The sequence below is a fragment of the Oryx dammah genome, unplaced genomic scaffold, assembly GCF_014754425.2.
Source record: "Oryx dammah isolate SB20612 unplaced genomic scaffold, SCBI_Odam_1.1 HiC_scaffold_8, whole genome shotgun sequence".
NCBI classification, from domain to species: domain Eukaryota; kingdom Metazoa; phylum Chordata; class Mammalia; order Artiodactyla; family Bovidae; genus Oryx; species Oryx dammah.
This window is the reverse complement of record NW_024070192.1, coordinates 29,432,862-29,460,573: the sequence shown is the minus strand read 5'-3', so window position 1 is coordinate 29,460,573 and position 27,712 is coordinate 29,432,862. Positions and strand designations below refer to the sequence as shown.

Here is a 27,712-nt window from a genome sequence, read left to right as displayed (position 1 = left end):
GGATGGGACATAAAGCATTCTGAAAACTCAAGACAATGGAATATTAAAAAGCCATCAAAATGATGCTGTAGAACGGGATTAAATGACATGGAAAGAGTATACATTTTCAAGTGGAAAAAGCATAAATGAGTTGAGGTGAGCAAGGCTCTGGGGATGGAGTCAGTCACATAAGTTTCAGCTTTATAAGGGCTACTTTATTCAGAATTCCATTTCTGAATGGAAAATGTGCACAAAATCAGAAATAAAATATATGTATATCGAAGCATCTAGTTAGTTTAGAAGTAATTGGAGATTTTTATTTTCCTCTTTTGCTCATTTGTATTTTCTCTTTTTTATCAAAGTATAGTTGACTTACAGAATTATATTCGATTCAGGTGTATGACAGTGATTCAATATTTTTACAGATTATAATCCCTTTAAAGTTACTACAACATAAAGGCTGTATTTCCCTATGCTTATGTATTTTATACATAATAGTTTGTACCTCTTAATCCCCTACCCTTCTCTTGCTCCTCCCCCTGCCTTTGCCCACTTGTAACTACTAGTTTATTCTCTGTGAGTCTGTTTCTTTTTTATTAATTTCATTGTTTGTCTTATTTTTCAGATTCCACATATAAGTGATAACATAGTGAAATAAATCAGCCATAGAAGGGTAAATATTGTTATCCCTTGTCTGTATTTTCTGACATTTCCATGAGTGGAATTTTTGTTTTTACAGACACTGAGGCAAGGTTTTAAAAAATGATGCTGTGTATTAACAGCTAATGACAGAAACCCATTTGAATAAGAAAATGAGATTACCAATCAGCAGCATCATCCAAAATGTTATTAATCATGTATTTAAATATAAGCATTACATATTATACAGATTTGTAAATAAACATTGCATATTACCTATATATGCAAATAAATTTTATATGTACATATATCGTAATAGAAAAAGGACTGGAAACATGTACCATAAAATGCTAGTAAGCTTCAGTGATTATTTCTGGGTGTTGTGAAAATAAGCAATTTTCAGGGGTTCTGTGTGTGTGTTTCCCCTATTTTCCACAATAGTTGTTCAGCAAATGTTTTTCATTTGTAATAAACAAAAAGTTTTTTAAAAAAATACACAACCCCTGAGACAAGGCGGGACCTCCTACAATGGAAGTGATGTCCCATTTACTGGTTCATCCAGCATCAGCACCTTTTGGCCATCTTTTTGGACCCTCTGCACTCACAGGTGAGGTGAACAAGTCCTGCTGATTCACTGCAGCATGTTTGGCGTTTCTCCCCTCTTGGTTTCCACGGCCATCTCTCTAATTCAAGACTCTCCTTCCCCAGTCATGGCTTTCACAAGGACATGTCCCCACCCAGAGATGTCCACTGTTCCCCCAACCAACATGGAATTGAAACCCTCCCCCAACATTTCCAGGCGTCTCACCCATCCTATTTCTTCATACACACCCTCCATTAGGAATCACAGCCAAACTGTCTCCTTACTATAGTCGAAACGCACTCTATTTTTCCAGCTTCCTTTTTGCTCCAAGAACCCGGAAAACCACCTTCCCAGAAATCTTTATCCTTCTCTCAAAACCCACCTGCCAGGACAGGATCTCTGTCCCCAGGGCCTCAGAGGAAATACACTTCTCCTTTCCAGCCCATTCATGTTACACAGAATAACAGGAATAATACAAATAAATCTTCTTACCTAGTCTGTTACATTGTATTTATCTAGCCCAGAAGCCTAGTAAATCATAGAGAATGAAGGTTTGGATGCAAAGAAAGGGTTCTCCAAGACAGGACCCCAGTACGTGTCTATAAATACGATCCTTTAATAAGTGAACAGATCATCCCTCGCCTAAGTGCGGGCGCAGGGCCCTGGTCCCGCCTGGTCCCGGGAGCGCCACGTCTGGTCCAGGGAGAGCCCCTAGCAGAAGCCCACCAGGCGCAGGGTGCTGGGGAAGCTTCTGCGCATGCTCATGCACTTGTCTTGGTCGATGTACAGGGAGTTGGCCTTGACTGCCAGGTCGTGCTCCAGCGTGGCCTTAGTGTGGGCCAGCGACTGCAGTGTGTCCTCCGCGTCCCTCAGGCGCTGCTGCAGGGTCTGGATGGTGTCGTCCACCTCGTACACCTCGTTCACCAGCCTGCGTGGGGAAGAGGCGCCCGTTAGGTTAGCAGAGGTGAGGCTGGTCATTGCTCCACCCGGGGCGCGTGTGCTTACTGCATTCCCACCGGTCACTCCAACCTCAGAACTATTTCACGTCGCGCGGGAAACAGTATCGGTGCGCAGTTGCATGAGACCAGGAGCATTCCTGTGATCCATAACCAGATCCAAAAGGCTGGGGGACACCAGCAAGTTTTCATGCTCACATTGGTCATACACACACACATATTGAACGCTATATATTTTTTTAAAGGCCAACTTTTAAACATTTGAATTTCTTTTAAATAATAAAGATTTGGGGAAATCGAAACAGCTTAATTTTCATACATTGAGGTAAAAATGGTTTGCATAGTTAGGAAGAGGGGGACACCCGATTGTATTCAGTGGCTAGAATTCAGTCCAACCTGTTAACTAGGGGGGAGGGGTTAGTTAATGGGGCACTTTTCCAACTGTGATGCCCCTCCCCCCACCAATGCCCCAGAGTTCCAGAGTAAACACGGAAATGTCAAAAACCCAGGAGAACATGGAAATGACACTGCGTGAAATCAGCTACATGAGCCACGAAACAAGTTGCAGTTCTGCTTGTGCTGCTGATGAAAAACATGATATATTCTGCTTAAGACTGAAAGGAATAAAGGCATGATTTTATATTAAAAACAAAAAACTAGCATCTCCCTCTCAAATTATTTTAATCCATATTGTTTTCATTTTCATTTCTTTAATTATCAGTGAACCTTTCTTCAATGTCTACTGGGCATTTGCAATTCTGCAAAAACAATTTGGCAAATGTTTTCCCTAATTTGTTTTTGACTTTTAATCAGCTTATGACATTTTTGTTAAAAGTAAGATTTCAATTTTTAGTAAGCTGTCTTTCTTTGTTTTTGTGATTTCTTCTATTGTGTTTATATTTAGAAGCCTTTTCTCTTCCCAAAGAACAATTAAGCAAGGACTCCTTTAGAGTCTGATCTGGCCAATAATATCCAAAGGATATGACCACATGGTCAATCAAGAGAAAGAATATGAAACAGGTTACAAAATGACAATAATAATGATAATTTATTTATGTGTATATATACATGCATGCATGCTCAGTCACTGTTGTGTCTGACTCTGTGACTCCATGAACTGAGCCCACCAGGCTCCTCTGTCCATGGAATTTTTCAGGCAAGAATACTGGAGTGGGTTGCCATTTCCTCCTCCAGGGGATCTTCCCAACCCAGGGATCAAACCCACGGCTCTTGTGTCTTCTGAATTGGCAGACAGATTCTTTACCACCGAGCCACCTGGGAAGCCAGTGAAAACACCAACTCCAAATTCACCAAATTTTGACCAGCGATTGAAAGCTAAAGTTTTCCTTATTTGGAGGTTCATTTTATCAGGAGACTGGAGTTCATGAAATTAACTAAAATGTACCATAATCTAAAGAGAAGAGTGACAGTGAACAAATAGGGATGGGGATATCCCTGGAGCTAGAAAATTATCTCAAGATCATAGAAAAATATTTAGGCCATGTTTAAATCATTATACCAAGGCCATCTTATAGCTCCACAGAACTTTGCAACTGAAAAATAAATGTGAGAGGTCATCAAGCCAAGCTTCCTTGTTTTACAGTTGAAGAAACACTGATGAACTGCCCTCCCTGCAGGCACACATTCATGTTTATACTCAGCATGGTCATCCAGGAAGATGGAAGGAAATCAGGGGCCTTGACAACCATAATAAAGAACTGGGTCCCATTTCCTGCCCGACCCACCCAGCATCCAGAAGCAGAGAGCAGGGAAGTTGGCCTCTGCACTCTCTCTTACTCATGAATTTGAACAAAGTGAAGAGTTTGACATAGAAGGATAAAGGAATGATTTCTTCATTGTGTTAACTTGTGTTGAATAATATTATGTGAGAACAAGAAGAAATAACATCAATGTCTGATGATAACAGACACCACAGCTGGATGATGGGGTACTACACAGTCATACCTTTTATGAAAGAATTTGTTCTTGCCTTGGGATTCCCTGGTGGCTCAGTGGGTAAAAAATCAGATTGTAATGCAGGAGACCTGCGTTCTATCCCTGGGTCGGGAAGATTCCCTGGAGGAGGGCATGGCAACCCTTGTCTAGAAACCTATGGACAGAGGAGACTGTCGGGCTACAGTCCATGGGGTCCCAAAGAGCGGGACACAACTGAAGTGACTGAGCACGCATGCACATGGGGAAAGAGACTCAGAATATAATGTTGGTTGAAAACATTAAGCTATTTGGAAGCCTCGTGCAGCCAGCCCAGTGTGGAGGGGCACTGCAAAGCACCCCCAAAAGGCTCAAGGAGGCAACGACAAGCTCATGTGCACACCCACACCATTTCTTCATCTCAGAACCTGACCTGTTTTCTTATGTTACAATGGGGGAGGGGAGGAATTAAACTTTTGTGCCAAGGTTTCCTTTGGTCTAAAAATCAGTAAACGCAGCATCTGAGAACAGAGCTAAAAGCATTTGTTGTTGTTAAGGTCAAGTTGGATTTTAAAAGTTAAGTTTCTTTTTTGAAGATCCCAGGGTTTACAATACCACTAGCAAAGAAACAGGTCTTCAGAGAGACCGTTGGATAGGGCTGGTGGCAGGATTTACGAGGGCCCGTTGTTTATAATCACACCGGCCTGCTTCTTGTCTCACATCCTTCACTGAACTGTTTTCACTGCTTCAAAAGGAACTCTGAACCCGAAGGTAAGGATGGAGCAGGATTATATGAGTCTTTACTCCTCCAAGCCAAATATGTTAGTCTAGTGGGAAATTTATCTGTGAGAGATCTTCTGAAGAAAGACACATTAAAATATCAATTTCTTAAAAGGAATACAATTTCTTAAAAAGATACTTAGAATGCAGGCAGCTAGCATCCTTGTTTTCCTATTGCTGTGTGAAGGCAGCGCAGAGGTATTACACCTCCTTCAACTTGAGCCATTACAAATACATTTTTCCTCCTCTTTCAAGGCCACGTTCCCCTCTCAGTTTCCTTATTTTTTTGGCAGATGGCAGAGAGCCATTCCGCTGGAAACACTCCTTCTGGGGGAAATCACAGAACTGAAAAACAGTTTGCATTCAAATACAAATAAAACTACCATCGTTCGAAAAAAAAAATCAAGATGAAGTACAGCAGAGCCTGGTCTGGCCTGCCACCAAGGATGCCAAGAATGTTTAGAATTGCTCTTGAAAGAACCCATTTAGAAAAACTTCAAATGCAAAGCAAAGTCTTGAAATGAAAACAGCATTTCTTCTCTGTCCCCACTCCCCTGAGTTCACGATTCTTATGTTTTCTTCACCCAGACAGCCAAAGGCTGCTTTCAGAATGCTCGATGAAAAAGAAAAATAATCCCCTCCCTCAATAATCATCCTCAATTCCAAAGTTGTTCCTCTAGGACCATATTTTTGGCAATGATATTTTAACAAGAAATCTTTATGGAAACAAAAGCAGGTTTTGTCCTGAAATTGGTAAAGGAGCAGAGGAAATAGACACACGGCACGGTCGCCAGGAAGTAAAGGAAAAAAAAACAAAAAAGCAAATTCTGTTCAGCCAGGAAGGGGGAGAAAAGAGGAAAATGCACTCAGCATCTTAGAAGTGGCTGTAAACACCGTACTGTCTGATAACTGCAAAGTCAAATTTGACCATAACCCAAAACCCTTCCAGAAAGCAACCCTGTGCTGGTCTGATGGCAGCCTGGGCAATTTCTCTCTCCCCGCCTCTACTTTCGATGACTTTGCAGAAATTGTCAGAGCATGAAACTGCAGCTCAGCTTTTCCTAATAATATTTGCATAAAACCACAATTCATGATCTAATCTAACTGGCCAAATGGGTGTGACCCCACTCACTACCAGGTTCCTGTAACAAACAGACACTTCCGACTGGCTGCCTCCGGAGTAGAGGCCCACTTATCCTCTGAGATGGGCTGTGTGTGAGTAGGTGTTCTGCAGAACCCACTTGGAGAAAGGTGGCCTGGGTGGGTGCCTCCTCCAAGGGATTGCCAGATGACAGCTCCACTGAGAGAAACGCAGCTGCCGCGGGAGCTGAAAGCTGGTGGCACGTGGTCTGGAGCCCGTCTCTCAGTGTCCAACACAGACAACACGTGTGCTGCCCGTGGAGGGGGCTCTGCAGTGATGCTTCCTCTGTGAGCCTCGGGTTCATCTTCTTCTCCGAGAGCCAGATGTAGCCGGTGCTCAGCTAAGCCATCCCATGGTGCATCCAGAAGCCAGAGGAGGTCAGGCCCTCTGGCCCCACCCAATGAAAGAGAAGAAGCAAATCGCCGGGTTGGCTGAACAGAGCTCAGCAGCAGACAGACAAGGATTCTAAGTATCCTTCCAGCAGGTGCCAGCCAGGCCACATCACTCAGCTCACGTCTGCCTCAGTTTTCCTATGTATAAGGTGAAGATCACGTAGGAGGTAAAGTGTGCAGGACAGCGCCCAGCACAGAATAAGATCAATAAATGACAATGGCCCTGGGATTGTCGGGCTTCTCTGGTGGCTCAGACAGTAAAGTACCTGCCTGCAATGCAGGAGACCCGGGTTCAATCCCTGGGTCGGGAAGATCCCCTGGAGAAGAAATGGCGACTCACTCAAGTATTCTTGTCTGGAGAATCCCATGGACAGAGGAGCCTTGTGGGCTACAGTCCAGGGGGTTGCAAAGAGTCGGACTTGACTGGGCGATTAACCCTTTCATGGTGATTGTCAGTCACCACCTTTAACATCTTTATCATTTCCAGCCTCACAAAGAACCGACCCCCCCCAATTGGACATATGTATACCTACGGCTGATTCACATTGATGTTTGACAAAAAACAACAAAATTCTATAAAGCAATTATCTTTCAATTAAAAAATAAATTTAAAAAGACCCACCCCCTTTCCTTCCCTCTGGGGAACACACAGCCTCACCCCCTTGCTTGTTCCCTGGGTAAGAGCTCAGAGTCCTTTTGTCCCTAGAGAGAAGGGAACTCTATCATGGAGCAGGGCAGATGACAAGGCCAGTGGCCTCTCCCCTTTGCACAAGTTCAAGTGCTGCCCCATCGCTCCTCCAGTTGCTATAAATTTGACTTGCTTCTACACAAATTGTTTCAAGACCTAAGCAGAGCCATGATGAAGTCCAGAAAGAGGCAGACAGGCTGGTACTGAGAAATTAGAAATGAAGCCAGAATGCAGGTGAGGGTGGCCAAGTCCACATGAGGCCATCTAAAAGGAACCTTCCAGGTTAAAATGATAAGAATAAAATATACCTAGTGCCCAGGCACATGTGGGAGATGCTTGATGAAGGCCAGCTGCTTTCAATTTCTACTGACAACAAGAACAAACTGAAATGAGCCGAGATGAGCTGTTGGGGTTTAGAGAATCCTAAGGATGCTCTGCGGAGAAGGCGATGGCATCCCACTCCAGTACCCTTGCCTGGAAAATCCCATGGATGGAAATGCCTGGTGGGCTGCAGTCCATGGGGTCGAGAAGAGTCGGACACGACTGAGCGACTTCACTTTCACTTTTCATTTTCATGCATTGGAGAACCCACTCCAGTATTCTTGCCTGGAAAATCCCAGGGACGGCGGAGCCTGGTGGGCTGCCATCTATGGGGTCGCACAGAGTCAGACACGACTGAGGCAACTTAGCAGCAGCAGCAGCAAGGATGATCTGACAGAGAAGGCAATGGCACCCCACTCCAGTACCCTTGCCTGGAAAATCCCATGGGTGGAGGAGCCTGGTGGGCTGCAGTCCATGGGGTTGCTAAGAGTTGGACACGACTGAGCGACTTCACTTTCACTTTTCATTTTCATGCATTGGAGAAGGAAATGGCAACCCACTCCAGTACTCTTGCCTGGAGAATCCCAGGGACGGCGGAGCCTGGTGGGCTGCCATCTATGGGGTCACACAGAGTCGGACAGGACTGAGGCAACTTAGCAGCAGCAGCAGCAAGGATGCTCTAAAGGACCAGAGCAGGTATTAGCTGCCCAAAGAGGTGAAAGAGGGCAGCGGTGAGAGCTGACAGATGGAGTCTGGGGAGCTGGTGCCCAAAGTACCTTTTCTGATGAGTCCAGGGGACTGAGAAGCTCACAGTGGCCAACCTCTGAGCTACTTCCAAGATAGGAATCTGGAAACCCCAGAGACTCCAGGGAGGTGTAAAGGAACCCAGTGCCTCCTCCATCTGCTGAAGGAGGCTAAATGTTTGTTAACACTTTTCTTGTATGTAGTGATGTCATTTCCTTTTTTCTCTAACCGTGGTAAAATATACATAACACAGAATTTACCATCCCAGCTCTTAAGTTTGTGGCATTAGTACGATCACAATCTTGTGCATCCATCACCATCTTCTACACTTGGAGAACTTATCATCATCCCAAGCTGCAAATACTAACACCATTACTGACACTTTAAAGGCGGCTCCTGTCAAAGCTATGGTCTTTCAAGTAGTCATGTATGGATATGAGTTGGACCACAAAGAGGGCTAGACACTGAAGAATTGATGCTTTTGAATTGCGGTGTTGTAGAGGACTCTTGAGAGTCCCTTGGACTGCAAAGAGATCAAATCAGTCAATCCTAAGGGAAATCAACCTTGAATACTCATTGGAAGGACTGATACTAAAGGTGAATCTCCAACATTTTGGCCACCTGATATAAACAGCCAACTCACTGGAAAATATCCTGATGTTGGGAAACACTGAAGGCAAAAGGAGAAGAGGGTGGCAGAGGATGAGCTGGTTGGATAGCATCACCAATTCAATGGACATGAACTTGAAACCTCCAGGAGATGGTGAGGGACAGGGATGCTGGCCATGCTGCAATTCATGGAGTCACAGAAAGTCGGACACGATTTAGTGACTGAACGACAATGACAACAAAAAAGGCTGCAGCACCAAGACCATCACTAGGTTCCCCCACATCCCCGAGCCAGCGGACACGCCTTTGAAAGGAGCTCAGAGCTGCAGGCAGGCTGGGGGCTTCCCCAGAGGAGCCCAAGCAGACCCAGGAGGCACCACCCCCTCATCACCATGACCCCAGCCTGGTCCTCCCCACCTCTCGCCACCCACTCACCGCAGCTGAGCCATGTCTCTGCACAGTTCTATGTTTGGTCTCCTGGTCCGTTCGTCCAGACGGGTCTGAGCCACCTTCAGGAAGGCAGACTTCTCCATGATGGCCTTCTTGATGGATTCTATAGTCATCTCTGTCTGGAAAATCTCCTGCAGGGTCTGTACCAGGAGAAGCAAATGCCCAAGGCTTTGGTGCCGAGCCACCAACAACCTGCTTCCCACCCTGTGCATCTGGGGCCCAGACTCGTCCTCTGCTGGGAAGAGGGGTTCTCTGGGGGCCTCCTCCTTTCAGCGCCATCTGAGATCTGTGGTGGGAGGTACGGCACCTGCCCACACCCTCCGGAGAGCATCCTCCAGACGTGGCGTGTGAACACTGACACCACAGAACTGGGCAAATGCTGCAAACCCGAGCTCGCTGTCCTCCTTTCCCCAGATCACCGGCTGTTAGACATTGACTAGTGCACATCTGTGGTGGGCTGCCGTCTATGGGGTCACACAGCAGCAGCAGCAGCAGCAGTGCACATTTGTACGTGACCCAGAGAAAAGCGGGGCCAGGAACTTTGAGGGCACCCACTTCCCTCCCAAATTGGTGTGCCCTTAAGTCTTTATCTTCCTGCTGTCTCTTCTCACTAATCTTTAGGAGGTTTTCCCGCCTGTGGAGGATTTGCCTTGAAACAAGTCAAGGTCAAGCGTTGGGGTTGTCTCCATGAAAAAGAGGAGTGCTGGAGGTCTGGTAAGCCCGAATTTATATTCATTTTGCCTTAGAAAAGGTTGCCCCAGTTACCTAAACCTGAATCCCTCCCCACCTGGGAAGCCCTTGAAGAAGTAATGAAGTGAGGTTGGTCCTAATCTAGTCCGACTGGTGTCCTTATAAAAAGAAGAGCCTGAGACAGACATGCATGGGGGGGCGGGGATCATCTACAAGTCTAGGAGAGAGGACTTACAATAAACCAACCCTACTGATAACTTGACCTCAGACTTCAGCCTCCAAGACTGTGAGAAAACAAATGTCTCTTGTTTAAGACGCCTTGTCTGAGTGCTTTGTTATGGCAGTCTGAGCAAACTTAATACAGCGGTAAATAAAAATCTGTTGAACAAAGGGACTCCATCATGTCACTTTCTAAAACGTCTTTAGATGGTCTCTCACTGGCCAGGGGACCCTGCCTTTAGATGACCTCTCACTCCCCTTTAGATGCCCAGGGAATCGTAACCCTTCCCATCAATGAGATCCACGGTCTGGCTCCACCTAGTTTTCCAAGCTTCTCTTTCAGGACACACACTGTCCATGCCAGCCAGACCAGGCTCTTTACAGACCTGACTCAACCCCTGATCTTCCCCCTCTCGAGGCTTTGTTCATGATGCTGCCCCACCCAAATGTTCGCTTCTTCCTCCAAACCCCCAAAACAATTTCTTTATTGGCTATTTGGCAACCACAACTTGTAATTTTCTATTGTTTTTAATTGTGTGCGAGCTTTTCAAGTGACACACACCTTCTCTACAAATATAAGCTTCCTGGAACAAAAACCTTTCATCCATCTCTCTGCCCTTTACCGAAGTAGAAACTGTCTGGCCCAAATGTCTGTGGCCCAAAGAATTCACTGTGAGAAGGGAAGGTGAATTCTTACAGCCTGGGAAGAATGGTGCCCTCAATCAAATAGTACCTCCTTAGAGAAACACACGCAACAGTGTAAGGGTCTTAAAAAGAAACAGAAAACTCTATGCAGCATAATCCACAGAAATAGTAAGAGCTCCAAGCCCGATACTAAGTAATACAAGAGCTCCTTGTTTATCTTGAAACCCACGAATTCTGCCTAAATCCTTCAGTTTGTAGTCCTTATAAAACAAAAGCACTTTAAAAAGTTCAATATCAGAAACAGCTTGAACCACCTAATAGTTTCCTGTGTTTGGTTTTATATTCCAGAAAAAAAAGGGGGGGGGGCTGAAATAATTTAACAGAAAACATCCCTACCATATGTTCTAATAATTAATTCACTTGCTAGTTACATACAGTAATTCATTAAACTTTAATATTAATATTTTTGTAACTGTTAAATACTAGGAGCCTTTCACAATATAGTGCATTCTTTGTGTTCCCCTAACCAGCGGATTCCAATTTCATGCTGACACCTGGCTACCAGGCTAACATAAATGGTGTGCTTCCTGCTTCCTGCTGGTTCTCATTTTCTTTAGTCTGTATGGCCAGAAGTTGGGTGCCTTATGGTGGAGATCTGTGGTCCCAGGGCCCCTGCCCTATCTTCCCCAGGTCAGCCGCGGGGCCCAACCCCTAGTGCCGTGCTTACCTTTGCCAGGTGAGTCTGAATCTTATTTTTCGCATCCGCGGTTTCAGCGATGCGGTTGGTGAAAGCCAAGTTCACCTTGTTGAACTGATTCCACATCTCATTGGCCGTCACCACCAGGACGTTTTGGATGTCGTCTCTCAGTTTCGCAGAGGCGGCTCGCTCACTCTGGGAGCGAAGAATGTTGTCGTCGGTAAATTTGGCCCAGGACTCAGGCACTGAGACGCTAAAGAGAAAGGAAACAGATCCAGACAACGGAAACAATGATGAATCAGCCTAGACGGGCTGCAGGCAACCGTCCATCCGGCGCAGGAAAAAAAAAAAAAAAAAAACACAAAAACCAAATCGCTTGATTCTGGTTTTATTGCATGAAGTGTAAACATCAGAGCAAAGCGCCTTTTAAACCTGTCTTAATTGCTCCTTGTTTCACTGCTTACTCTGGAAAGCCACAGTATATATTAAGTTCACTACCAATGTAGGGGGAGAAAAGATTGCTGAAGGGTGTGAGTATGTCCATTCATTAGAAAGGTGTCTCACCAGCCCCATAAGTGTTACGAAAAACTATTCAACCTCAGGACTAATCAAAGAAGTACTGCTGAAAACAGCTTACTAATAACCCTTTGTCAGAACAGCAAAGAGCTAAGAGAATGATTATTTTCCAGTGAGCATGTTTAGAAACAGATTCGCTCATATCCTGCAAGTATATGCGTTAGTCGCTCAGTTGTGTCCGACTCTTTGCAACGCCATGGACTGTAGCCCGCCAGGCTCCTCTGTCCTTGGGATTTCCCAGACAAGAATACTGGAGTGGGTTTGCCATTTCCTCCTCCAGGGGATCTGCCTGCCTCAGGGGTTGATCCCGCATCTCCTGCACCAGCAGGCATTCTTTACCATCTAAGCCACCAGGGAAGCCCTATCCTGCAGGTAGGAACCTTGAATTGCTAGAGGCCTGGTGGAGAGCAATGTGAACTGAGTCTCTCAAATGTCATAACCCAGAAATTCCACTTCTAATTGACATGTAACATTACATCAGTTTCCAATGTGCAACATAATGATTTGATTTATGGATATATTGCCAAATGCGCACCACAGTAAGTCTAACTAACATCCAGCATTACATAGTTACAAATCTTTTACTTAGGATGAGAATTTTTAAGATCTCTTCCTGGTGGCTCAGACAGAAAAGAATCTGCCTGCAATGCAGGAGACCCAGGTTCAATCCATGGATCAGGAAGATCCCCTGAAGGAGGGCATGGCAACCCACTCCAGTATTCTTGCCTGGAGAATTCCATGGACAGAGGTGCCTGGCAGGCTACAGTCCATGGGGTCACAAGAGTCAGATAGAACTGAGTGATTGAGTACACACACAAAGAAAGGTAACACAGGGTTATCAAGATGCAGAGAGACAGGTCCTCTCATAGAGAAAAGACCATCCATCCCAGATCACATCCAGGGGCCTGGCAAAGAAACCATGGACAGGGCAAGTCTAACAAAGGGTGGAAATAAATTATTCAACATTCAGCTGTTTTTCAGCTTGTATTCCTATCACCCCACCCCCCATTCAGGTCATCTAATATACTGGTAACATTTTATTTTCCTTATGTTTAATTGTGTTTTCTAGGTTTTCTGCTTCAGGCAGGTGCTATTTTCATAGTTAGGATTATAAACAACAAATAATTCTTTTACAAAAGATCACAGGATACAAGCGGCCACAGCACACGTGAGCTCACTGAAGACCTGTCCATAGCAGGTGAGTCCTACCTTTCTGTGTCTTCCCATGACTTCCAACTTACCTGTATGCTGCACCCTTCAGAAGGCAGAGAGAATGAATTCAGTGGCATGGAAGCCACAGGCAGCCTGTGCCTACTTACGTGGCATCCACCCTCTCCACTCCACGGAAGTAGCTGACGCCGTCCGACGTGTTTCGCAGATGGTGGCATTTATCATCGATCCTGTAAGCCGACTGCTTGTCACTCAGGTCCTTCTCCAGCTCATGCTGGGCAGCTCTGTTGGCTCTAAAAGGCAGAAAGAGACAGAGCTTCAGGCTTAGGAAACAAGGTCACACAAGCAAGTGTGACTGCCCTTCTGGGTGGGGAACCACCCCTACCCGCTCCCTACCCCCATCCCCACACCCACTCCCTCCCATGACCTCCCATGAAAGTCTGCTCCTTCACACAGTGTCCAACTTCTCCATTAAAAGGAGCTTCCCTTGCAACCTAGACGTCCATCAGCAGATGAATGGATAGAGTTGTGGTCCATGTATGTGGTGGAATATCACTCCATGAAAAGGAATGAATTTGAGTCAGTTGAACTGAGGTGGATGAACCCAAAGTCTGTTATACAGAGTGAAGTAAGTCAGAGAGAGAAAAACAAATATTGTATATTAAGGCATATATATGGAATCTAGAAAAAATGGTACTGACGAACCTATTTGCAGGGCAGGAATAGAGATACAGAAGTACAAAACAGACTTGTGGACGAAGCAAGAGGAGAGAGGATGGGATGAATTGAAAGAGTAGCACCAAAACGTTCATTACCATATGTCAAATAGCTAGCTAGTGGGAAGCTGCTGTATAGTACAGGGAGCTCTGTGACAACCTAGAGAGGTGGGAATGGGTGGGAGGCGGGAGGGAGGTTCAAGACAGAGGGGACGTATGTATCCCTATGGCTGATTCACATTACTGTATGGCAGAAACCAACACAACATTGTAAAGAAATTATCCTCCAATTAAAAAAAAAAAAAAGGAGCTTCCCCTGGAGATGTCCACACATATGAGTGATGAGAACGCTGTCCAGACTGCCCCTGCTATGGGCAAAAGATGTGTGGACACACAGAACTGGGTATCTGCAGCCCCTCAGGCTGGCCCCCATCTTCCTAACACACAAACCGCCCCAGACAGGACACTGGCTTGGAGCAATCTGTCCACATCTGTGCTTCCCTTGCCTTCTTCCTTTTCCTCTTCTGCATCCTAACCCCTTTCCCTTCTATTCCCAGAGAGCAATCCCCTGTGAAGTTATTAGGAATTCAGAGTCAGCCTCCTTCCATCTGTAAATGACCTCAGTTTGTGGTCTGAGAGGTTTGCCAAGAGATAGAAACCAAGAGTCAAAGTGAACCTCCCTGGCAGGAGCCAGTGTGCAGAAAGAGATCAGGAATTGTGGTACCCAAGCTCGTGCCCCAGCGGCCATCCTCCTGGGAAGGAGGAGCCCTTGGGGAGCTCTGAGATGCTAAAATCACAGAGTGCCTACTCAGCACCCAGGAAGCAAAATGGACAAAGCAAAGGGCTCCTCCCTAGAGGAGCATACATCCTACTTCAAGGCAACAGGCAGTCCCCATGAGGAATAGGCAAATCCTGCGGCTTGTTAGCAGAACAATTCAGAAAACAAAGCAGGAAAAGGGGGCCAGGAATGTGAGTGATGATTTTAAACAGGATAGTCAGGGTAGGACTCCTAGAGGAGGTGGTGCTTGACCCAAGACTTGCAGAGGGAGAACCAGACCAGACAAAGCCTTACTGGCCATTGGAGGGAGTCAGGTTTTTCTCTTAGATGGAATGAGAGACCAGTGACTTGCATTCTTACAGGATCATTCTGATGTGGGGTTGACAACAGACTTTAGGGGACAGAGAGGTCCCATTAGCAGACACGTGCAGTTACCCACGTGAGACACAGTGGCAGCTTAGACCAACAGGGCGGGGCTGAAGGAGGTGAGAAAGGCTTAGATTCTGGAGATGCTTTAAAGATAAAACCAGGGGAATCTCCTAGGAGATCAGACATCGGTGAAAAAAAAAATAAAACCTGATGTTGAGTTACTGGAATAGCAGGAAGCCATCAGTGGAGGTGGGCGAAATTGAGAGTGGGTGGGGGAAAAGAACACAGAAGGTCTTGCTTGATGTCTGAGTGTCTATTCAACATCCAAGTGGAGATACAAAGTGGATTGTTTGAACCAGGGAGAAAGTTCTGGGCTAGAGTAAAAATTGAGGAGGCAATCGCATAAATCACATACAGAGAGCACCTGAAAGAAGCAAAGAACTGGATAATCCCAGTCATTTCTGAATTCTGGTCTCAGCACAGAAAAGCCACCCAGGAAAACCTGCATGGGACTGAACCAGATGATTTCTAACTTGGCCTGTGGCTTTGGGTACTTCACCGGACCTGTCAGAGCTCTTAATTTTGTGGTCTATAAAGTATAAATGAGGGTAGCAGCATGCAGGTCGTCTGCATTTTGTGAGTTCTAAGTCAGTGCATCCGTGTACACAGGATGAGAAGAGGGAGCTGCCTTCCTGCTGCTTCCCGAGTCCAGTCTCTTGCCTCAGGCTACTGGGATGAATCTCTGGGACTCGAAGACCTTCCTCATCTGTCGTCTGGGACCAAGATGCTCCCCAGGCTTCCTCTCTCAGGCTGACACCCTTGACCTCCTCTGACCTGACTTCAGAAACTCCTTAGGAAGGTCTCCATCCACCACCCTAGCGCCCAAGACAGGAGAGACCTATGTTGCCCTGTTAGTTCCTAATGAGACTCCATTCTCAGCTGAGATCCTCACCGGTCTCATTGTTTCTTCCTTCATTATTCCTCCCAAGACAAGTAGAGCTGAAACCCCTCTCCCATTGCCTCTACTAGACCAAGTCCAGTAACCATGTTAGGGATTCCAGCCCCCATCTCCTAGATGGAGAAACCATCCCGGGAAATTAGGTGGGCATTTTGGCCACTGTGTATTAAAGAGCAGAGGATATGGGAAGATGGGTGGTAGATTTTAGACTATGAAAAACAATGAAGATTAGGAACTGGACCAGAAGAAAGCAGAACAATCATTGGAACCACACTGAACTGATTGTGCAATTTCCAAGGAGCAGAAACCAGAAATTAATATCACAGCTGCTATGTCTCGCATTTATAGCTTAAGTGAACTGTCCACTTACTTAACCAAGCCATGGGCAGTCAGCCATCCACAACCAGTCCTTAGCTCAGCCATCCACAACCAGTCCTTAGCTATTTCTGACTTTAAAAAGCCCTTTCAATCACAGCTTGAGAGACACCTTAGCCATCTGAACCTGACTGACCTTCACAGCATCTATCCTGAAGGTCAGCAGAGTGAGAAAAACCACCACTTTCAGAGCACCTGTTCCCTTGGCTACATCACACATTACTGCTGACATCAGTACAGGCAGAAGGATCGTTGCCTTTGTGTGACATACTCCACACTACTTCTTTCCCTGGCCATCACCAAATGCATGTTGATCTTTCTAGTCCTTTCAGCCAGTACTTTTTCTGTGCTGACAGTTGTTATCTTGGCCTCAAACACTCCTTTGACTATTCTTCTTTGCCCTCAACCTCCACTATAAATATTAAGTACCTACTATCTACTATAGAGTCAGACAGAGGAGCCTGGTGGGCTACAGTCCATGTGGTTGCAAAGAGTTGGACCCGACTGAGCAACTGAACTGAAATGAACTATCTACTATTGCCAAGAGAAGAATAATCTGTACTTGGTTAGAGAGGAGGATGGGGGAATGATCGCAATGCCATGGATGTAGTGAATGCAAAGATGTCATCACAGCACCAAGGACCATCTACCAGGGTTGCCAGGAAACCAGAGAAGGCTGAGTTTTTAGGAGGAGCAGAGTAAATATAAAAGTGAAAGTGAAAGCTCTCAGTCCTGTCTGACTCTGTGTGACCCCATGGACTACAGCCTGCCAGGCTCCTCCGTCCATGGAATTCTCCAGGCAAGAATACTCGAGTGGGTAGCCAGTGCCTTCTCCAGGGGTAAATATAAAAGTGTCACAATTCATCACTTTTCCAGCTGTTGATCTGAACATGTACAAGTCAATCTCTTATCAAAAAATAAAGTCTTTTGAGTTAAAAGAAATCTTGGTCATACCTCAATTTAGGACAAAAATCCTTTCTAAACCATTGCAAAAAAAATATTTCTTAAAATAAAAATGTAAAGTAAATATCCCAAGTATTCATCTTAACCTATAAATAAAAACATCTATGTGCATATGGATGTGTGTCCATGTATAAGAAACCCTTACATAAGAAGTTAAGAGAAACCTGATTGGGAGGCATGGAAGTATAGCTTCATGATAGATTTTTAATTGTATAGAGAAGTTAAAGTTCTTACGCCAGTTGGGCAATGGCCTTGTCCAAATACAGCTTCATCCTTTCTTGACAACATAGAATAATATCAACTTCCTACTCAATTGAAAGAAAAGGAGCATTAATGTTTTGATTATTGAACATAATGTTCAAAGTCAACAATGTAACAAAACATCAATGAGGAAAACCTTGTTACTGGGAGAATTGTGACATAAAATAAGAAAATAATTTGATACCCCCTTATTTACCTATATACCCCTATGATACTGCTGTCTCAATAGTAGACTGAAATTCATCCTTTACAGGGTTATAGGGAAATTATATTATAGAACAAGTTGGGACATGGGTAAAATTTTAGGAGTTTTATCTTTTATTGCTGGTCTTTAATTAATCAAATTCTGGTGATGCACAAGTTGAATAGAATGCATGGCTTCTTCTGTACTAAGTACTCTTCCAAGAAAAGCAAATCTGGGAGGCAAAAGGATAGCCTAAAAGGCAGTTCTCTCTGAAAGTGCATGTGACTTTCAAATAACCCAGTTTTATGTTCCAGACAGAGCCCAACCTCCACCCTGGGAGGCCAGCCCTCCCCTTATCCAGCCTCTTGCCCTCAGCCCAGCTCCTATACTGGTATAAAAAGCCGCACTATCCACACCATCTGCTTGGCCACACACGTGGTACTTTGATGCTGCTAGAATGTATACACTGTTGACATATGTTGTAGCAGAGATTGTTTCAATATTTACTTCCCTTTGAATTTCATATTCACATATCAGAACCCTAAATAGCACCAAGAAGAAATTTAAGAAGTGCACATAAGCACTGTTGCCACTTTTTCAAGTGAAAAATGATCACACCATCCTATTGAACAATGAACTCCTGAACACTCTCCTGTGACATAAAACAATACTGTGATAAACAACCTCAAAAATATTTAGACACCACTAATGGGGATGCCTTTTTTCAAGGTTTTGACAAGTGCATCTAAGCTGCCCTTCAGAAAAGTTATCCCCAGTTATTAATCTAACAATGAATGAAGGTGAATTTCCTCACCTCGCACACCCAGGGGACACTATGATTGCTCTCAATCTTTGCCAACGTAACAAGCCCCCCACATTAAAGCACACTTGTCCAGATTTGCATTTTAATGACTATGTATTTGTTCATGATTTGACTTTCTTCTTTTGTGAACCACCTGTTCATGTGCTTGTATACCTTTTCTGCTGTTTTTCTTATTTATAAATATTCTTATATTTAGAATTCAATCTTTTCCCATTATATGTCATAAGTATAACATATGTGTCATAAAATATTTTTTTACCAGTTTGGTTCTTGCCTTTGTATCTTGTGTGTGGTGTTTTTGATACAGACATTTATGATTTCTATGGTGTTAAACTCTTAAAAGTTCCCCCTTTGGGTTTCTGCTTTCATTAATTTGATTTTAAAGTCCTCTTCTCTTCAATGTTAATTATTACTCAACCATATAATCTTCTTATTCTTTCATTGCTTAATTGGTGAACATAAAAATATTATGCCTAGAGCTTATTTCAGTGATAAGCCTCCTGCCTGATCCTCTGATACTCTGAATGATTGGAGTAAATGAAAAGCTAAATTCCCAAGTTCCCCAACTCTTACAGGCAGCAAGGATTTCTCACGTGTTCTCATCGTAGGTTGTGCATGTCTTTGATTTTTAGTACTATTCAGGCTTCATCTTTCTCTCTGGCTTGGTGTGTGTGTGTATAGCTAGTTCACAGAGGTGTTGACAAAGGATCCATGGAATACTGCTTAGAAAACACCACTTAAAACCCAAAATCTCAGTGAGCTTTTATGCTATGTGTACACAATGCACACAGAGGGAATTCCTGGAACTTCAAGTGGAAAAAAACTACATTTAATGAGACACTTGCTATGAGATCCTTCAGCGGTATTTTTTACATCTGAATTTAAATAATGTCATATGGTGAACGTCATGGTTGAAGGTAGAAGGCTTCGTGGGGATAGGGAATGCCTGAAACCAAAGACTTTTGGAACCTGTTCCCCAATGCTAATACCTACTAATCCATACTTATACATGGGCCTCCAGGAAATGCTCCCAATGGAAGCAAATGCAGGTCAAATGCCTTATCCCCTCAACTGCCCATGAAAAGAACGTTTACGGAAGATGGTGGACACAGACAGAGGGCAGAAGCGTGAGAAGAGCCCAAATGTAACAGCTACCAGATCAACAGCTACCGCCCGACACCCAGGGAAGCAAACAGAGATGATGGCAGGAAACCCAAGAACAGCATACTAGGAGCCTGGCAAGGGGGCCCACTCCCTCTGGATCCTGAACTTGGGGAGGAACAATAAACCCCATGAATAAAAGGGTCACGGTGACTGCTCTGCATTTCTCAGAGTCTCAGTGATCAGAGTGAATATGTTGTGGCTTAAGATGGAAAGAGAACAAGAAGATGCATCCAGGCATTTGAAGAATCTCGAACAAATCCTACTTTGAGCAGGTGAAACCTTTGCGAGGCATCTCGTTACAGTTCTCCTCTTGGGAGCTATATAGTCTTGGGATGGGGAGAGGGGTTGGGGGATAGAACAGAGACTTCACAGCCTTTGGCTTCCCCTCACCTCAAGCAAAACCCCGCCTTGTTGTCTCACACTCCTGGGTCTTGGGTGGGATAGTGGTGAAAGACACTTTGGCATCAGTTAGCCCAGCTCCAAGGCTGGCTTTGCAGATGCTGGGACCAAAGGCAAGTTATAAACTTACCTCTCTAGGCTGCAGGGTAGATAATTACGTGCCTCGCAGGTGAAAAGTTCTCAACAAGGCGTGTACCTTACCACATGACATGGGTCATAGAGCGTGATTTAGAACTTGGTCCTCACGCACAATGTGGGCTCCACCCTATTCTCAGCTGAGGGACATCAGCCAGGCCACAAGAACCCTGAACGCTGACCACTCGTGTGGCTGTATGCTGACTCGGCTACACCCTGAACTGTGAACATACAGTCATTTCTGGGCCCTCACTGTTAAACCCAGACCCTGCTTCTAGCAGAATGTCATTCTGTGTATCCACGTTAACTGAGCCTTTTTAAGTTTGGGGAAAGTAGGTCACCTAACACACTCTTAACATACAGAAGAGGCTACTAAAATCAAACTTTAAAAATCAAACTGTAAGTCTAATTGTATCTGGAATCTGGATGATGGCAAATGTCACCTATAGGAGTGGACACTCCATTTCTTTGCGGGGTTGGTTTTGTTTTGGGTTTTTGTTGTTGTTGTTGTTGGGGGTTTTGTTTTCTGGAATCTTAGTTCCCCAATCAGGAATCAAACCCATGCCCTCTGCAGTGGAAGTGTGGAGTCCTAACCACTGGACCACCAGGGTTTCTATATACAGTGTTTTGTAATGATGACACTCTCAAATTCTCACGTATCCTTGAGTTTGGGATGCAGAAGGTGTTTCCTTAGAGATCTGCATTCTCAGTATTTGCTCCTCCATCACTTGAAGTTGACCCATCACCTGGTTAGTTGTGAGGAGGCTGTAGTCCCCCAACCTATTTAGAGGCGGAAATCCTAGATAGGGAAGGCATGTCTTGCTACTGGCGGTGAGAACCCAGCCAGACATTCTTTCCATGCTGGCATCAAGGTTCTGTTCAATACTGTCTCGGAGCAGAATCCTCCTGGGACAGAGTCACAGAACCAGTAACAGGCCCCTCAATAGGAAGGGAAGGCAGAAGGCATCAGGGTCCAAGAACAGTTCACTTTCAGGCTTCATGAATGGGAATGAAAAAATGAGTTATCCACGGATATATGTTTGGCACTTGGGGATGCAGAATGAATGCTTAATAGAGTATGCAAGCTGAAAAACAGAAACGGGGAAGAGTACCGGATACATAAGAGCTGAAACCTTTAAGGAATGGCACAGACCTTGTGAGAGCGAGCCTAGGAGGTAAGGTCAGAGAATGGAGAACAAAATCATCTTTAGTTGGTGGAAGGTGGAAGAGAGCCTAATGGGAGGACCAGCACCATACATCAGATATAACTATAAGCTTCTGGATGGCAACTTTGCTGCATGTCAAAAGCTCTACAAATGCATGTACCCTTTGATAAATCAATTAGATTTTAAAAAATGTATTCTAAGGAAATAATCAGAAATACATACAGTTATTAATACCATGCCTGTATGAGGGCAAAGGCCACTTGGAAATCTCTGTAACTTTCCCTCTATTTGGCTGTGAACCTAAAAATGCTCTAAAACATTGTCTTAAAAAGTAGCACTGCCTTTCCAAATCTACATTTAAGAATAAACACCATTGAGCGTGTATCCCACCAAAAAAAGCACTGTTCAAATTCATAGATATAGTATAATTCTAATCTTGAAGATATGTTTGTCTTCAGATTGGGTGTCATCTATCTAAGCGTGATTAAGAAAAAAACCAAAACACTCTAAAATGAATAGTCATTCCTAAGTGAACTTTGAGTGATTATCTTTTCTTTTTTATCTTCTTTATCTATGTTTATATTTATTGCATTTTTCAAATTCCCTCAGGAAATATCTATTACTTTTATAACCTCCCCAAAATATATCTTTATAAAAAAATAACACACTCCTACTATATAGCACAGGGAACTATATTCAATATCTTGTAAAAAAAATAATAGAAAAGAATATGAAAATGAATATATACATGTGTATATTTTATACACACACACACACACTCATATATGAATCACTCTGCTGTACACCAGAAGCTAACAAAGTGAAAGTTGCTTAGTCGTATCCAACTCTTTGCAACCCCATGGACTATATAGTACATGGAATTCTCCAGGCCAGAAATACTGGAGTGGGTAGCCTTCCCCTCCTCCAGGGCATCTTCCCAACCCAGAGACTGAACCCAGGTTTCCTGCACTGCAGGCAGATTCTTTACCAGCTGAGCCACAAGGGAAGCATAAGAATACTGGAATGGGTAGCCTATCCCTTCTCCAGCGGATCTTCTCAACCCAGGAATCTAACCAGGGTCCTGTGCATTGCAGGTGGATTCTTTACCAACCGAGTTATCAGGGAAGCCCGTTGTAAATCAACTACATTTCAATAAAAAAAAATTAAATGTATTTTTAATGCTATAAATATCTGATACTACAACTCCCTACTTATAAGTGTCTTTATGTAACATCATTTTTATTTCTATACATTAAATGGTAAAGGCACATTTGCAAGTAAGTTTCTTGTTATTGAAGGATTTGCCCCATATTTACCGTCAGCAGCTCTTTTTCCACTTCATCATGAACTAGATCAATTCCCATTCTCTTCTCTCGATGAAATAGACATTCTCGGGCTACCTACAGACACAGAAATAATGGGAAACACTAATACAAACTGACTAAAATCAGTGACTAGCACTTCTAATAACCTTTATTGACAAGTCAATAAAGACTCCCAATACCAACTTTTCAAGCCATTTTGTTGGAAACCAAACAAGAAACTCACTGTGACAACTAAATGAATCCCTACTGCTAATGAAAAGGTAAAGAGTTTGAAAAATTACTGATTTGGAAAGTTGACAAAATGAAGCAGATGATGTCCTACTTAATCCCCACAGATCATGTGAGAAAATTATTTGGCATTAATTCCTTCTAGAGAATAGTTCCTTCTAGTTATAGTTCACTATAACCCAAATCATAGTCTTCAAGATATTATTTCTAAATATTTTCTACTGAGAAGTGAGACGAATAAATAAGTGATTATTTAAAGACACCAAAACATTTGTGTAGCCAAAAATCCAGGTGATTATTAAGTACCATTTATTGCTTTCCTAATTATAAAAATAATACACCTTAATCATTAAATTAAAAAAAAAGAGAGAAGTTGAAAATTTTATTCATACTCTTATCACCATTGTGTTTGTTTTTAACAAAACAGAAGTTATAATGCCCTCATAATTTTACATTTTAGGATTGATATTAAATAGTAGACCTGAAATAGTCTTTGAGACAAAGTATGTTAATGACTTCAATAGAAAATAGCTTAGGTAGCCAACAACTAAATTATGTATGAAAGAACATTATGAACATTATATTATACTGTTTTTCAAAGAGTATTTCATGATGTGGGAAGACTGTATAATGTTAAAAATTTTTAAAGCATAAAACATAATAGTATGTACACCATGCTAAGTCACTTCAGTCGTGCCCGACTCTGTGCGACCCCATAGCCGGCAGCCCACCAGGCTCCCCTGTCCCTGGGATTCTCCAGGCAAGAACACTGGAGTGGGTTGCCATTTCTTTCTCCAATGGATGAAAGAGAAAAGTGAAAGTGAAGTCACTCAGTCTGGATATAATATCATTGAACAAAATCTTGGAGTGAATCTCTAATTTTTTAATAGCACAATGTATACTTACTAGAAGATGAATTAATGGGTTGAAGGAAACTCTTATTTTAATGTATATTACAAAATTGCTTTCCAGCAAGTTTCTACTCATCCATAGTCTACTAACAATATACAGAGTATCTGTCTTCTGCATTTTTGCTGACCCTATACATTATCAGTTTTCATTTTTGCAAATTTGAATGAGCCTAAGAAGTTTACTTCATGCCTTAGCTTGTATTTGTTTCAGCTTGCATGTTTATCATTGAGTTTTAATATTTTTTCTTATATACAGTGGACCATCGGTATATCCTCTTTTGAGATGTATCTGTCATGTGACTAATTCTCATTTTAATTAGGGTCTTCTGCTACTGTGCTGGTTGTAAATGTTTAAACACACAAGATTTCTGGACCAAAAAAACTGCAGAAAAGAAATTTAAATTATACCCATCTTATGGAAATCAGTCATCACCGAAAGGAATGGTAAGGGAAGAAATTTAATCTCCTCTGGAATTAAGTAAAAGTGGCTACCATTTTAAGGGTTCATTAAAGTGGGAGTGGCGAGGGATGTAAAATAGACCAGAAATCCTCAAAATGATCCAGAGCTCAGAGAAAGTACGGAAGGACTTCTGATCCCAAAAAAACAATTCAGGATAAGTTCATGTAAAACAATCTCGTTAGTGTCCTATAGACCTTTCTCAGCGTTTCTGTGGTTCTGTGTATTTGTGTGCACTTGTGTTCAGTGGGGAGGAGGCACAATGAGAAGTTACAGTGTGGGGGTCAGATCTCCAGCAAACACTCCAACCCACTAGACTTCCAGCTCCTCCACACTCTAATCTCTTCTACTACAGATGCCATAAAATAAGACCTACTGGAAATGCTTATCACTTGGAAAATGAGTTATACAAACATGGAGTAAAATGGTGTTAGCCTTGCCCGTCCACACACATACAGCTTCTCAAATAATTTGTCATTTGCACATCTTCAAAGACAGAATGTTTTCTTTCAATGGTAGTGGATAGAACGGGGTCATGGTAAGCAGCAGGGGGTGGGGTGGTGGGGAGCAACATACACTCAGAGGGTTAGTGGCAATTGGATCTCCACTCAGAAGCCTAATCAGAGGCCAGTAACCAGATGAAAGGCTGCCTCCAAGACCACAACTGGCTCAACCTCCATCCCATTTCTCTATTTAATCAAACTCATTCCATCTCCTAAGAAGGTCTCATTTGATCATTTCACTGTGCCCCAAAGTGGAACCACCACATGCACACAGAAGGCGTTTCATGACATAGACTAAAAGAACAGCTTATCTTTTTCCTTTCAAACAATGTTTATGTTAGACCGGGGACAGCAATGACCAAGCAGCCTATTTAAGAGATGGGAAAATGGCATTTTCACCATAAAATACTGTGTGTCCTAAGAATGTCGCTTTTTCATACTGTTCATGGGGTTCTCACGGCAAGAATACTGAAGTGGTTTGCCATTCCCTTCTCCAGTGGACCACGTTCTGTCAGAACTCTCCACCATGTATGGTGGGAGAGCTGGACTACATGTATGTATGGATGGATGTGAGATACAGTCATGTATGGATGTGAGAGTTGGACTATAAAGAAAGCTGAGCACTGAAGAATTGATGCTTTGGAACTGTGGTGTTGGAGAAGACTCTTGAGAGTCCCTTGGATGGCAAGGAGATCAAACCAGTCAATCCTAAAGGAAATCAGTCCTGAATATTCATTGGAAGGACTGATGCTGAAGCTGAAACTCCAATACTTTGGCCACTGTTGCGAAGAACTGACTCATTGGAAAAGACCCTGATGCTGGAAAGATTGAAGCGGGGAGGAGAAGAGGATGACAGAGGATGAGATGGTTGGATGGCATCACCGACTCAGTGGACATGTGTTTGAACAAGCTCCGGGAGTTGGTGATGGACAGGGAAGCTTAGCATGCTGCAGTCCACGCAGTCACAAAGAGCTGGACACAACTGAGCGACTGAACTGAAGAATGTTGCTTTAATTAGCCTGTGTGCAGAATTTTCTCCTTTTTTTTTTTTTGGCTGTGCCACTGGGCCTGCAGGAGATCTTTGTTCTCCAACCATGGATTTTACCAGTGACCTCAGCAGTGAAAACACAGAGTCCTAACTACTAGACCACCAGAGAATTCCCAAATTCTTTCTACGTAAACGGCTGTTCTGAAAAATGTGTGAAAAATAGCAGTTGTTTTATCATCAATGAAACTTGTTACAGATATATTGATAGGGGCTTGGCACCTACAGGTTAAGTGGAATATACTGCAATAGATAAATGATCTTGACAATTCAATGACTGGCTTATAATCCTTTTAATAAAGTCTTATATTTACCTGAAGAGGGGCTTCTGTCTCCATCAAAGCCCTCTCCAATCTTTTCTTAATGTCAGTTAGTTCATTTGTCTCTCCAATCATTGCATCCAACTCATGAATGATTTCAGATTTCCAAAACCCTATGTCGTTGACTCGTTCTCCCAAATTTTGGGTGGAGTCTGCCTGGGTTTTTCTTGTTTGCTGATATTTGTCTTGAATCAAGCGAGATGTGTCCACCCTTAGCCTCTCTGAATTGTGTCGGGAAGTGTTGGACTCTTGAAAGTTGGTTAGGTTGGACCTGTACCAATCATCAGGCGTATACCTGGTGAAGAGGGTGGTTCTGTTGGAGACAAAAGGTAGCATGGTGCTCTCGGACACCCTCTGAGATCTGGTGCAGTACGGGTCCAAGGTTGGCCAGTTGGAGGCTGCTTTGTAGTATGTGCTTGGTCTCCAAGGCAGGCTCAGGCTATGGGTCAAATTGTAGTGGGGGAAGCGATCCCTGTAGCTTGAAGCCATGGTACTGACGGCTGGTAGGAAGTTGGTTGGTGTTGGTCTAGGGTGAGCATAAGTTGCCGTTAAGGTAGAACCTAGAAGCTCCATGATGCTCAAACACTATTTGTAAATCTCTCCTGTTTAAAAGAGGTCAGGGGGAGGCAAAAATAGATAGTCACATAAACTAACTTAGGCAAAAACTTACACATAAAAGGTCACATCTGGCTTACTATAAGTAGCAGTGATAACGCATTAGATATTTAATTTGATGTCCACCTTCACTAGTGATAACATACTCCAATTTTTTTTTGATCTCCGTATCTCTAGACTGTATTCAAATCACATTTTTTGTAGACTGGCCATCTGAGTTTTTGAAATATTTGTTTTAATTATGAGAAGTAACATTGTCTTGTAACAGGTTCAAATCAAGAGCCTGAACCATGCTTTTTAACAGGTTGGGTTCAAATCTTGGCTGAGCTCTTTACTAGCTGTGACACCTTGTGCAAATGATTTAACCTCTCAGTGCCTCATCTCTAAATTGGGAGTAATAATAGCAATCACTACTTTGGATTGCTATAAGCAGTATTAGCAGCAAGGGGTTAGTTAGTATTCCCCTGCCCCAGGCCCCCATCGAGCTTTCTAAATAAACATGCAATCAGAGTAGCAATGGCAAGTATGCAAACACAGTTCAAGGAAGTACCCTGATACCCTTTTCCTGGCAACTTGCCACCTCCAATATACACAGACATGTAACTCAGCCCCAGCAGGGCTATGAGGATTGAGGAGGACAAGGCTGAGTGTTTGGAATACTTAGCACAGTTCCGGGCACAAAGTAAATGCTCAATAAATGTTAACTTTAAAAATTACTAGTGTAGAGGAATACACAAAGTAAAAGATGAATATCCATTCTTTCCCATCAAAAAACTACTCCTCAGAAGTATACATTGTGAATAGTT

General features: G+C 43.4%; 1 protein-coding gene across 1 annotated transcript; it reads right to left on the bottom strand.

Annotated features, from left to right (window-relative positions):
* Positions 1-172: 172 nt before the first annotated feature.
* Positions 173-26,891, bottom strand: TEKT3 (tektin 3). Its single transcript, XM_040245930.1, has 7 exons — positions 26,286-26,891; positions 22,819-22,902; positions 17,605-17,675; positions 13,361-13,504; positions 11,496-11,718; positions 9,200-9,354; positions 173-2,129 (listed from the first exon to the last, which is right to left on the bottom strand). The coding sequence occupies exons 1-7, from the start codon at positions 26,862-26,864 to the stop codon at positions 1,913-1,915; spliced, it is 1,473 nt and encodes a 490-aa protein (XP_040101864.1). The 5' UTR covers positions 26,865-26,891; the 3' UTR covers positions 173-1,912.
* Between the last annotated feature and the right edge of the window lie 821 nt (positions 26,892-27,712).